Source organism: Tauraco erythrolophus, chromosome 4 (assembly GCF_009769465.1).
Source record: "Tauraco erythrolophus isolate bTauEry1 chromosome 4, bTauEry1.pri, whole genome shotgun sequence".
NCBI lineage: Eukaryota > Metazoa > Chordata > Aves > Musophagiformes > Musophagidae > Tauraco > Tauraco erythrolophus.
This window is the reverse complement of record NC_141468.1, coordinates 7,672,528-7,686,808: the sequence shown is the minus strand read 5'-3', so window position 1 is coordinate 7,686,808 and position 14,281 is coordinate 7,672,528. Positions and strand designations below refer to the sequence as shown.

General features: G+C 45.1%; 1 protein-coding gene across 1 annotated transcript in view; it reads right to left on the bottom strand.

Moving 5' to 3' along the window:
* Positions 1 to 14,281, bottom strand: part of CAMK1D (calcium/calmodulin dependent protein kinase ID) — a 231,497-nt gene that overhangs the window by 19,124 nt on the left and 198,092 nt on the right. Inside the window, exon 6 of the mRNA XM_086610012.1 lies at positions 9,462 to 9,537. Within this exon, the coding sequence (XP_086466138.1) occupies positions 9,462 to 9,537 (76 nt within the window). The remainder of the gene's footprint in view (positions 1 to 9,461; positions 9,538 to 14,281) is intronic.

Below are 14,281 nucleotides of genomic sequence, written 5' to 3'. Positions count from 1 at the left end.
TAGCACATCCATCCTGCTCACAGTTAGACAGGCCTCTCTGCCTCTATTGTCTCTGTAGAAAGATGTCCAATTTTTTTCCTCTTATCTCTAGTCTACGGTGTAAATTTTTGCTTCACATACTTCACCAATATTGAAACGATCTTTTTCCTATGTTTTTCTTAAACTCTGAGTCAATCAACCTCAATAAAGCATTTAATTGGAGGGATACAGCCATTTCAAACAGGCTGAAGATCTAGCTGAAACACTACACTGTAGCAACAGCAGAGCAAGGGGATGGGGGAACTGTAAGAAATGAAATACTCGAGTTATTTATAACCCAAAGCCAGCCAGCTGCCCTGGAGGTTATTTGAACCAACTCAACACTTGAGGGTGAAAGGAGCGATGTTTTGTTAGCTCTGAAGAGCCAGTGTGCTCAATAAATAATTTAAATGCTGAGTGAGATGCTGATCTGCGTCAGATCCATATTGACCTGGAAGAACTCTACTGAAATTTGCGTTGTTATAATGAGTCCACTGTGGTTCAGCTGAATCACAAATATCTCTCTTTATCTTGCAAAGCAGATGAGTCAGGTCTCATCTGTGTCCCGCTGGATGACTGCCGTTATCAAAAGCAAGTAAGATAACCTCATGCCAGATGAGCATTTATGTTCAGAACAGGACCACATATCTACTTAATGGGCACATGTTTGTGTATGGGGCTCGATGCAGCAACTACGTGAAACCCAGTGGCGGAAGTGGTGTATGAGAAGGGCCATGAAAAATGGTGCATTTAAGCAAACGCCAAAAATCTACTATGCACCTGAATAATGAAGGAAAAACATCTGGTAACCTACTGCAGAAACTGGATCCACAACCAGGACCCAGCTCTACAGGTATCTCTGAAGAACATTTATAACTGGCTTTAATGTAATAAACATTGGCGCTCAGGTCCCACAGTCTTGAGGAGGATGCACACAAACTGATTTTCACCTCCCTCCTCTTTTATCACAACCCTCAAGATTTTGGGTGCTTTACCGAGGGGTTTGGAAAGGCTGGAGTTGACTGCACCAGCACTGCAACCATGAGGATGGCCACTGGGATGGAGATGCCCAGGCTGGAGGAAAACGGCTCTTCCAAAGGCGCTTGGAGCCCATCGCTTTGTCCCTCTTCCCTGGGTGACTCAGGAGGCTCCATGTAAGAAGCCCGACAACCCTTCATTAATTTCTTGCCTTCCTCAGCACTTTCCTTAAACAAAACCAAACTGCTCCGATACAGCGTTTTAAGGCGAGCAGACAGTGCTGAGCATGCCGAGGCGCTGGCAGGCTGCTCCGGAGAGAGAAATAACTCTCTTAAAATGTGCACTCTACTAATTACCTTGGCAAAGGTACAAGAGCACAAGTTAGGGCTGATGTGATTTATACACGCTCGAGGCAGCAAAAGGTAGAAGCAAACTGCTGAGCAGCACAGAGTTGGAGGGCTGGGGGAAGCAGAGAGACATGAACCCCAGCAGGAGCCCCAGCCTCTCCAGAGCCTTTCAATCCCTTTCCTACACACATCCAGCTCTTTCCCTGCTCCTCTGCATGACTTGAGCATCTACACGTCTGGGAGGTCACTGCAGCCCATCACAGGGGTGGGTGCTGGGAGAGCTGATGCAAAAGGAGAGAGAGCATCGTGCAGGAGGATACCAGAACTGCTGGGAGCTGGGCACAGGGCAGAAAACAGCCTCTTTTGGCATTGCTTTTCCCTTGCTAGTGAGATCTTGAGAAGTGTTAGTCACTATTACAGGTCATGGGCAGGGACATCCCTCTAAACCAGCTTCCCTGCCTGAGAGGGGGCTGAGTGCAGGGCAAGGGCTGGTCCTGGCTCAGCCAGGGATGAGGATGAACCGCTTGCAAAAGTGGACCCAAGGATGTTCCTCCAGGAGGCAAATCATTGAGGACCCATAAAAGAAAGCATGTGAGAAGAAAGCATGCTCCTAATGTCAGGGGAAGTGGCATGTGGGAGGGCAACACCAGGGCATCCTGGCACAGAGAGCGTGTGGGAGCCAAAATACAGGCTGTCTTACTGTCCTTTCCCTTAAAATTGGAGTTCAGGAAGACACAGAAGTTTTAATGTTACTTACTTTAATGTTTTAACATTACTGGCTTTGCAGTAAGGGATGGGAAAGCCCCAGTAAATTAGGCCAAGATGCAATTTATGGCTGGAGGAAATCTTGCTGGACTTCCAGCAACTGGGCCACCATCCAAAGTCCATAATAAGTTTTTATTTCATTCTTACAGAATCAAAATCCCACCGACTTCGTTTCCATCTGCTGGGACATTTCTATGTGAAAAAAATGACCTCACTATCAGAGGTTCTGCTGCTTTTCTTTAGATATGCAGAAATACAAAAATAACCCCTCTGTCTTCAATGTGAAAAAATCCTGCATTGTCCTGAGGGAGCTTCAGGCAGCTCTTAGTCGTCATAATTTTCTTGCAGTTTCTCCAAATAAAAGCTTCTAAGAATTATTTAGCAACCTTATCACATCAGCAACAGATTTTCCTTTAACCTCCTATTCCCAGTTTTGCCTTAAAAAGAATGGGATGCAGATAAGAAAAACACAGGTGGATGTACGAAAGAAAGATGTCACCAGAAGTAATTTCTAGAAGCCATCAGGAGAGCACAAGAGGAATATCAGGAACATCTTCTCCTCTCCAGACAGAGAAAGAAAACCCTTGCAAGCTCTCATTACATATTGAGGGTGATATCAAAAGCCAAATGGCCCATTTGCATGGTCAGTGTACAACCTGCAACATGAGAGGCAGCAGGGTTAGTTTTATGAACGATTTTATAGCGAGATTAGAGCAAAGAATTCAGTAAGTGCTCAAAGACCTGAGATATATGGTGTGGGAAGTAATCCAAGTGCTATTTATAGGAATAAATACATGTATTTCTTCTTATCTTGGGAACAGACCCTCATACTGGCTGACACTGGTGCCCTCATGAAACTGTGGACAAAGACATGTTGGCGTGGGGAATAAAAAATAAACTAAGAAGCAAGCAACAAGGAGCAATCATTTGCCGTTGTTTTCCCAGTGTTTAACTGTTACTCTGAGCAATCCAACGTGTCCGTGTACATTTTGCCTCCACTAGTTCTCTTTCTAGTACCAAACAAGAAAATTGTTCCCCACTTTCTTGCTTAGGCTTGTCTGTGATGCTCAGCAGGTGAGCAGTCTGACCAGCTTTTCCCAATGCACGGCTCCAGGACAATGGTGGAAACATTCTGGAATAATATACTTTGTACTGTCCCTGGTTAATCATTCCATGCAAACATCATTGACGATTTCATGCACATCTAATTGAAAATCAAAAGCAACTCAGCAGCAAAATAGTACAGGAAAGAGTATGATCCAAGATCTATCTCCAGATAATTGTTATTTATAAATAACGGTAAAAAAACAGTGATTCTCTTGTCCTACCAATGAACAGAATCAGAAGAAAACTCAGAGCAAAATGTGTTCAGCCTAGTGCAGAAGAGACAGGAGGTGTTGAGTATGAATAACCAGGGGCTGAGGCAGCATTCTGTAGCCCTGGGTGCTTTTCCGGCTTTGGAACATGATTTTCTATTTTTTGCATAAATTAACTTAATCTTCACTATGCCAGGTATGCACGCCATCAGTGTTTTAGCTCCTCAAGCTTTTGGAATCCCTCATATGACCCAGACAGGTCCAAAATCCAGCTGCTGGGAATCCAGTGAAGTCTCTCACTCTTCTTATGCTTTAAGTTTTTAAGGTGAGCACATATCAAAACTACCTTGTGAGAAGTAGTAAAGCTGAGCTCAACAGCGAGGCTGTTTCAAATTGAGAAACGTTGCAACTGGAATAACAGGAAATTTCAGGCTGCTAAAATTAGTTTATGTGAATAATGACTTCTCATGCAAAACAGGTTTTGTTAAAATCTCCGCTGGTGCAGCCTCTGCAATCTGGCTGTAATTAACGAGAAACATTAGAGACTGGCACTGCAACAAAGGTATTCTTTCCTAAGGCATTCTTCACCTTGCACATCACAGAAACAAATATTTGTCTAGAGGGTCAGTGCCACAGAAACAGTTTGTTCTTCCAGTGTCATAAACTGAAGGCTCTCCCATGTGAGACTGGGCTTGCATCTGGAGGCACTCAAACCACTCACGGTAATAATAGCTCAAAGCATCTTTAATTCATGCCTGGCTTCTGCATTGGAATCCCCTGAGTTTCCATCTTCTTAAACGACAACAGTCTGTTTGGAGGGGCTGTGAGGATTCGTGGGAGAGGTGGGGAGGTGATGCAGGACGATGTGGTTGGGTTGCCCTATGCATAACCGTGTCTCTGGCTGAGTTGGACATGTGCAAGTAGCTCCAGCTGTGCTGACTGTGGAGCTGGAAATGGCACATCTGGATGGGTGTGGTGATTTATTGGAATTCATAACTCTTGCTCAGGTCAGGATTAACTATCGGCATTGCACCAGGGTGGCTGCGCTGCTGGTGTTTGTGGCATCGTAGCACCACGCTGCACTGTGAACACGTTGGCTCTGCTACCTCTGGTGCTGTGGCACCACTGAGACAGCAAACCCAGATGTTAAACCCATGCCCATCACCAGTGGTATCAGGCACCTCAGTAGGGCTACTTCCTTCCAGCTTAGGGAAGGACTCCTCTTCCTCTCTCTTTACTGTACCCCTGACATCCACTTTCTTACAAGGCCACATCTGCAGTTCCTGGCTGTTTCTGGAAGCAAGGATGAGATCCAGTTCAAGATTAGGATACGTAAGATGTGGGCTGGGTTTCTAAACTCCTATTGTAGTCAACGGAGATGGAGTCAACGGTGACTGGAGAGTGATGCAAATGTACCACAAAGCAAATGAAACCATACTGTGAAGGCAGGGGGCTGAGCATGGAGCAGGATGCAAGCCAGTAGCCTCACCATGGGAATCTGGTGCTATTCAGCACAGTCCATGGTGTCCTGCTTGGCCTCCATCTGCCACTCCAGAAGGAAGGTCTCTGCAGTACGTTACACTTGCCAAATCCATGTGGCTGTCCCCGACACCCCAGCGTGGCACTAAATGTGTATGTTTAGCCAACTGAATGGCACATCCTGGTGAAGTGACTGCCTGCATCAACCAAGGCTGTGTTGAGGTGTCAACACATAGAGCCCAGTGCCACTGGGGAAGCTGTCATAGAATCATAGAATATCTCAAGTTGGAAGTGTCCCAAAAGGATCTTCGAGGCCAACTCCCTGCTCCTCGCAGGACTTCCTTAAACTAAACGATATGACTAAGAGCATTGTCCAGATGCTCCTTGAACTCTGTCAGGCTTGATGCTGTGACCACTTCCCTGGGGAGCCTCTTGCAGTGACTGACCACCCTCTCCATGAAGAACCTTTTCTTAATGTCCAATCTGAACTTCCCCTGGTATAGCTTCATTTAATATCATCATGTCCTATTGCTGGTCACTAAAGAAAGATCAACACCTTCCTCTCCACCACCACCCTTGAGGAAGTTGTAGACTGTGATGAGGTCACCTCTCAGCCTTCTCCAAGCTGAACAAGCCAAGAGACCTCAGCTGCTACTCCTAAGTCTTGCCCTGGAGATCTTTCACCATCTTGATCACCTTTCTCTGGACACATTCTTAATAGTTTGCTATCCTTCTTATATCGAGGCTCCCAAAACTGCACACAGTGCTTGAGGTGGGGCCGCACCAGTATGGTGTAGAGTGGGACAATCACTTCCCTTGACCGGCTAGCAATGCTCTGCTTGATGCAGCCCAGGACACGGTTGGTCCTTTTGTCTGCCAGGATATATTGTTGATTCATGTTCAACTTGCCATCAACCTAAAACCCCAGATCTCTTTCTGCAGCACTGCTTTCCAGCCTCTTGTCCCTCAATTTGCATGTATAACCAGGGTTACACCATCCCAGGTGGAGAATGTGGCACTTGCTCTTGTTAAATTCCATATGGTTGGTGATTGCCCAGCTCTCTAGTCTATCCAGATCTCTCTGTAAGGCCTCTATACCCTCAAGGGAGTCCACAGCTCCTCCTAGTTTAGTATTATCAGCAAACTTAATGTATATTCGATTCCTGCACCCTGTTGAGCGCACAGGACCCCTGTCCCTGGTTGGCAGGTACGCCATGGAGTTATGAGGGGCTGGACCATCCTGCAGCCACAGCTTGAGACCAGGCAGGACACCATAGGTGACTAAAACAGCACTAAGCACCTACATGAGGGTAACCAAAGTGAGCCCTGGACTGCCACTGACTGTAACAGGAGCTGAAGGATGTGGCTCACATGCAGAAATATTCAAGGAGGTGGTTTGATCTCAGACCCAATCCCACCCAAGCAGTAGCAGTCTGGCAAACACATTACCATGCTCCATCTACAACAACGCGTTATTGCCATTCATTTTGACTGTACACAGTACAAATCAAGTCCTTATGACATAAAGCACAGAAACCCTGTAAAGGTTTCCTTGTCCTGCAAACAGGAACTCACAGGGACTCATTTCTACTAAACTGATTTAAGCCTTCAGGGTTGGGGATTCCCCAAACAGCAAATGGGGAATTTAGATTTAAGGAGTGTGTACACCTTGCTTGACAAGCCCAGCACATGCTGACTTGGAAAACAGAGCTGGAAACAACTGAGATGAACCTTGCAGAAATAGCAATATCACTTAGGAAGGGAGAAGGGTTATGGATGGGATCAAAACTTTCCACCTATCGAAGATGTGTTCATAAAATGGGTGTGGAGGACACATTACTTAGCACTGTCTCACCCATCCTCAGGAAGACACATAAAAGCAACAAGTGAAATAACCACAGGTTTGCCAGCAGAAAAGACCTTTGGTGCTGAGACATGGTTGAATGGGACTGAAAACCTGGAGGAAAGCAGAGTAAAGTTTATCTCCAGGCAACCAGGATGCAACAGTTCGCCGCTCCTGTGGGCTTCCAGATGGACACATATTTTCATGGTGGATATTTGACAATATAAACTGAACTTAGGAAGTGGTCAAGCCTGGAAGTGAGGCAGTGTACTGCTGTCTTCTACCTGCATCCTCCTTCCTCCTGGTCTCTGAAGCTAGTACTCAGTAAAGTACTATGCAAGCAACAGAAAAGAGTCTAGCTGATTGCCTGCCATGGCTAGCAAGGACCAAAAATGTCAAAAAAAATAACCCCTAGGCCTTCTCTGCTCAGGTGTGCTTGAGGAAGATGGCAAGTTTGGGTCAGCACCCACCATCCTCATCTAAAACAGCACTAGGGAATGATGAGGGAAGAAGCCTCTGAGGTATTTTGGCATGTCTGCTGTCTTCCTCATTGCTGTAGCACGTCCAGCTGGGCTTTGCCACAAAGTCAGAATCAGCACTGTTGATTTTTGCTTTGTTATACAAAAGTATTTTGCATCCTGCTATTGATGGTTGCTCCAAGATAAATCCATCCCCCTGCAAAGTTTTGTACTCAACAAGTTTTAAAATATTGATGTAGATTGGAAAACCAGTCACAAAGTTGATGTTTTTAGGCAGGACTTTGTTTTAAATAAATAAACATACATGCAAATAAATAAAGCCTTCCCATACTAGCTTAATATAAAAAAGCTATTTTGGGTAGCATATAACATGCTCAAAACTAAATGGAAACGTAAAGAATGCACATCGCACAGAGTGGATAATACAGCAATGAGGTGCGTCCTGGCAAAAATAGTCCTACTACACCATGAAAAAGTTATTCACGTTGACAAGCCATGAAGTGTTTGCATAAGGAGAAAGGGAACAAAGTAGGAATGCTTTAATGCTCTGCCTTGTTGGAGCTGCTTTTCCCTTCAGTCTTGTATAACTGTGACAGTTGTGTAAAGGCAAAAAACAAAAGAAAGGAAAAGCACTGGTAACGCTGGCATGAGAAGACATTTATTTCTGCTGCAGTCAACAGCTCCACAGCAGCTCTGTGCTCTCTTGCACAAAAGGAACAGGCTTGTTGTGCTCTGCGTGGTCACCCTGAGTCAGGCCATGGCAAAAGCCTGACCTCCTCTTGAAGACCCACACGAATAGCTCTTTCTTCAAAGTCTGCTAGGCTGTGCCAATGCAACCTATGCAACTGTTATTTGAATGCCATACATTGACTCACAGACCGGAGCCCTGACCACAGACCACCCCATCAAGACAGGCCCTTAAGCTAGAGGGAAACCTCCTACGGGTTCACACAAGTTCTGCATTTCCTTCTCAATCCAAATATTAGCAGTGATTTCGTATACTGATAAACATAGAGCTGGATTCAGATGATAGTGCTCAAAAATGTTATACATGCCCTTCTCTGGACAGTACTAATGACCCCTGGTACCAGGTTATCCCTGTGACCACAGTGGCCAGGACACCTCTCTGACCCTTCCGAGCGTTGTTTGCTGGTGCAGGAGGTGGCTTACCTACTTCCATGGCTCAAGCCCTGGAGGTGCACCCACATCTAGAGTACTGGCTGCCCGTTTCATGGAGGCATGTCTGGATATAAGGAAAAGCCTTTTCCCCGTAAGGACAATGAAGCAGTGGAACAGGTTGCCTGCAGACCTCATGCAGTCTCCATCTTTGGAGGATTTCAAGACCCAACTGGATAAAGCCCTAGGCAATCTAGTCCGACCTCAAGAGGCTCCCTCCAATCTAAATTATCCTATTAACCCTCTGCAAAGAAGTGCGTCAGGTATTGAATTAGGACAGGCACTAAATCTCCATAAATGTATGAGTTCTGAAATCTATCTACCATGTTGGAGAACACACATGGTTCTGTAGCTTTCTCAAGCAAGCAATCCCCACTCCTTTGAGCAGCACTTAGCCCCATTAGAGGAGCAAACCTCAGCCAAGAGTGCAGAGGCTTAATGGCTCGATAGAAGAGTGACAGAACTGACAAGGCACAGATCAGCTCATCCTCTCCTACGGGACCTGACGGTTGGATGTATTAAGGAAAACTATCCCTCATTTTCATTAAAAATCTTACTACTTTGTATTATGTTTTGAGGAGAATAATTCACTGCAGTACATGAAAAGCTCTTCTCTCCTTATCTCCCTCTGTGTCTTCCCTAGGGAACAAAAAGCTATTACAGTGACACCTTGAGAGAGGTTGCCCTTCAGGATACACTTGTGGGCATGATGCTGTGCTCTGTGGATATGGCCAAATTTGTTTCTTGTCAAAGCTTATCTGAGCAGGGGACATAGTAACTTCACTAACGTCACAATCTGGACAAGTCCATACTATTACACACGGTGTAGTTCGGGTGGGAGCAAGGATTTTGACTTTTGAAGGGTTCTGGTTCATTTCCTACCACCTCTGCCCAAATTTCAGCCTTTATGTAACTGGGAGGTGTCCAGGATCATGTTATCTGGGGTCACAAATGTCAGAGATTAACTTTTTTGGCCCTGACTAAGTGGGTGACTACATAGTGGGAGAGCACGTTGCAGGTCTCAAAGCTGCTTGTGATCAAAAACCCAACAGATACTCACAGGATGTATGCGATGACCCCAATGGACCAGCAATCCACGGCTTTGCTGTAGGGTTTCTGGGCCAGCACTTCAGGAGCTGAAAACAAAAAGCCAAACAAGCATGTGTTACAAGATCAAACATTTGAATGTGGTCAAGAGGTGGGACCCTGAAGCTTGAAGTTCCTGGAGACCTCGTGTTGCCCTTCACATACAGCCCTTGCATTTGCAAATATCCTGACGTTTTCAAAGCTCATATTCTCACAAAGAGGGACAACTCCTAATGTGGAGCAAATTCCCCATTTTCTGACTCCAAGGACAGAAAACAAAACCAAGCACAGAAAAACGCATGAGGCAGAGGGCCATCACCTCCCTGTTTGAGGAACTTTAGGAGTCTTGGAGGAAAACAAGGCCAAGCTTTGCGCCACTGCTGAGATGCTCGTTCATCCTGACAGCTTTGCATGTCCACCGCATCGCATTGCCAAACTGGGGACTTCAAGAGGCAGCTCAGAAAGTGCAGCGTGTCAGGGACGTGATAGGCCGCATCTGCAGGGGAGGAAGGAGACCTGCTGCCAGCACACCTGGCAACAGCTGCCTTCCAAAGCCTGCTGGATGTCACTCAGAGGGAGGCGTTTGTCCTTCTGCCTCTGGGAGCACAGACAGCTCCGATGGAGAAACAAAAAGTAGCAGGAATTGGACACATGCACAAAGGAACTGAGCCTTCTGCCTCTACAGCTTTCAGCCACTGTAGTCTGGATTTTGCTAGAAGTGACAGCCTGGGCATTTATTGAAACTTTTTGTGAGTCTGCTTTCCTGTCTTACACCAGTGAGAGTTAAAAAGGTGCATTTTTTTGTTTGGGAGCCTGGTGTATTATGTTTTCCCTGTGGGGACCTTTCAGTGCAGATGCTTAAACCTAAATTTTAAAAGCCTGTGACTCTAATCTTTTTCATGTAAAGAAGCTTTGGGATTTTTCAAAGCGAAATGTCCACGATAATGCAAGAACTCACTGATTGTGGCATTCCTGAAGCAGACTTGCCACACTGGGTTTTAAAAAACACAGTATTTCCTCTGAACACATTGGAGTTCAAATGCTGCAAAAAAATCATGAAGGGCAAGTCTCAGCAAAAATATTTCTTTGGGGTTACACCTTCCTCTACTAGGAGTCTTACCAACATCAAAGCAGTTAGTTACTTGAAGAATAGTGAAAACAAATTGTGAAGAACATAACTGTATTAAGACTTGAGCCTCACACTTAGTTGCTACATATGCTTTGGTGTACTGGTAAGGGCTCTTCAAAGAGTTATCTTCTTAAGCTAGACAAGTCAACAAAACTAAGGTCAAAAACGCCATCAAGGAAGGGAACAGGAAGCAATAACGAGAAACAAAAAAGGCTTTCTGGTGCTTGGGCATGAGAGCTTATAGAAGGGATTGAAGAGAAGACCATGCACAAGGCAGATGATGGCATCCAGGTTGCGTTTCCACAAGCAGCAGAATTACGGAAAGGGTCAAGTCATGCTGTGGAGACATTGTAAAATGGAAGAAAATCCAACAGAATGTAGGTAAAAATATAGCTGGCAATCAGATTATGAGGACTCTTGAATATTGAGATATGCCCCAATCTGCAGCACAGGGTAAATATAAAAACTGGAACCACTGCACGTATGAAAAATTAAAATGATGGTTCTGTTCATATATTGTTAATCCTAATACACTATTGTAATGTGTGAATATTCCAACACCTACCAGCTATGTGTCAAAGGAGGTTTCTTTCCACTGTACCTAGCATGAACGTGCAGGTAGAAACCTGCACCCCAATTCCTGAGAAGCCCTTGACTCCTTCCAGGACATGGGTACACTCCTGAAGTCTATCAAGATAAAGGTTAAAAAGTTCTTACTACAATAGGGCACAGAGCTGTGGAAATATAAAAGGCATCTACAGTTGGTGCCCAAAATGTAACCCCTTTTCCAGCGCCAGGTTAGGGCTTGTGTTTCTGTGTTTCAGCTTGGTGCTAGTCAGGCGGGGGCAGGGGTGGGGGGGAGCGTGAATTTGAAGACAAACTTGGGATAAAAGAATAAAGCACTGGAGAGCCACCCTATTTGGCCTCCCACTGCCTCCCAGATAACCTGGCAAGTTGGGACAGTCTGGCAAATTTATGTTTCTCTTGCATAAAACAGTTGCTCCTCAAGGTTGCTCAAGACAACCTTCCCAGACAGCCCTTAATCTGTCTCTTTCCTTCCTGATTCAACAAAATTTGACTCCAAGTTTTCCTCTAAAAAGAATCTTTTTTCAAAATGTGCATCAAACAGGGTTTGTGAGACTCAGTTTCCTTTTTTGTTCCATTCCTCACGACTGAACTCTGTGACAAAATATGAGGAAGAAGGGAGTTAATTTTCCCGTGTCATTAGGTGATTAGATGTCTTCCAACTCTCCAGTCTTTCCAATTTCCTAATATTTTATTCGCAAATCTCTTCTACCTTTAACTGTCTGCTCCTGTTTGTATAATTTTCAAGACTAGTAAACATTATACATCTTATATCCCCCAAAGAGATTATTATGCAAACGGCTCCCGAGCACCACGGATCCTAGTGAGCTCCTGACATTGTACAGATATGCCACATTAACATAACAGAAAACAAATCTGAGACAAAGAGATGCGAACTATATAAAGATTCTCCCTCTTAAAACATCAAAGCTGTGCTGGGGCATTTCTCTCTGTTTTAGGGGAGTGAAGAGCACTGACAACAGACAGTTGCTGCTGCAGATGGTGGCTGTGAAGCAGGTAAGAACACCACAGGATCAAGCCCAAAGCAAATGTGATGCTATTACCACCTCTTTGGTAAATTTAATGAAGAAAGGCAGGAGGTTTAAATAAATATTTTAAGGTCAGTGGTTGCTTTAGATTTTTGTTCCAAAGAGCAGACATGCAACAGGAACAGGAGAACATAGCTAAGCATCATCTGTCTCTGATATATGGAAAAGATGGAAATATTTAATGAGCTGAAAAACAAGTCAGAGTTGCTCTCAGAAATGATGGCAGATCAGTGCCAAGAGGCAAAAGCAGGAGATGCAATGAAAAAAATCCAAGAGCTGACAGCATTAAAGGATCAACACAGACGACTGACAAAACAGCAGTTAGGAGAAGAGGAAAGTCAAAGCTCCCATTTCTGGCACTGGGGAAATGCCAGCTGAGCCAGGGCTTCCAGTATCGCACCTCCCCAGGGAATCACTGCAGGCTCAGATGCTACACAACAGTCATCCAGAGACAGGAAAGTCAATGACGTAAACCTGGACTCTTCCTCCACATGTAGGAACTGTGTTTCAGGCCAAATCAGTATTGCTACCAGTAACATGTGGCAGGTAAAATGTTGATTAATGGTCTCAGCACCTCATCCCACCTGCAGGTACATGAAGATGTGCTTCCCAGGCCAGATGATCTGCTCTTTTACAGTTAGGGCTTAGATGATCTGCTCTTTTACAGTTAGGGCTTTCTTTGTTTAGCTACGTTTTGCTTTTAATGAGAAAAAAATTAAAAGGTTTGTTTCAAATGAAGGTTTTAAGAAAAAGTACAGAACAGGATCATTTGGAAATCTATGGCGATGGCACTATGCCATCGCCCTCAGCAAGCACAGCTATGCTAATAAGCTCCCTAAAAATGCAGCTGCTGGATGCCAAAACCAGCAATCCATGTCCTTGCAAAGAGCTCAAGTGATGGGGATTGCTTTGATACTTTAAGCCTGTTGAACAGACTGTGCAAGTCATGAGGGTGCATGTTCTTCATACCAGCCTCATACTTAAAAGCAATTCTCCTTCACTCCCATGACATGGTGCTACTCCCAGCAGATTTTGCTGTCTCACGAGAAATCAGTCCAATGGTATTTTCTGTGGTTTATATGGCTTCCCACAAGCTGCATGCCAGAAGGAATGAGGCATTTGAACAAAGGGTGGCGATTTCAAAGATCCCCATAGGAGTGACAAATCAGCAGGCTGCCGTAAACGTGGGAGGAATAAAAAGATCTAAATAGGGTTAAAACAACCAGGGACCTGCTTACATTGGGCAGGGACACAGCTCAACTGGCCCAGCAAATTGGCCTGGTGCAAGCCAGGACTAGCAGTTCCAGCTGGTAATTATTTTAGTGCCAGTTTCCATCATGAAGGCAGGTACTGCTAGTAAAGAAGAGGAAACATGAACGGGCTGCTCAGGTACAAGATGGCCATGAAATCCGAAAGGGAAGGTAACAGTCAGAGTTCGTAAGGGATACCAAAGGGAGATGGTGCCAGCTCTGTTGCTTAGGTCTTGAAGGTACCACCTCAAGAAGATGGAAAAAGAGGAGCAACTGTGCACTATCGAGAAGATGATTGGATGCACGAAGGGCCAACTCAGCCCCTCACATGAAGCCAAAGAGAGTGCAAGAGCAGTGTGAGCTCCCCTGCTGCCATACAAAGCGTCTTCCTCATGGTGCAAATAGGCTAAGAGGCATATGAAGCAGCTTCACCACAAGGCCAGGGTCCCTCTTCCACTAACCCCTGGGATGAAAACAACTTCTTTCCCTCTTTCACACAGTCCTCCAGTGTTCATCTTGTTCTGGTTGGCCAAGATTTTGCAGTTTGGTAATGTTTCCAAAGAACAGCAGGGTTTCGGTGTGGCTCTTCTTGTCCCCCTGTTGTCCCTATGTCACGTCGCTGAGTCAGATTTAGATAGCCGTCATGGAACATAATGCAGCTACAACCACACACGAGCAAACCCCATTTCAGGATACGGCAATGGAGCTGTGCGATCGCACTGTCACAAGCTTGTGCCTGAGCAAACCCTGGTGAGAGCAGTTCCCATGCTTTATTTTTATT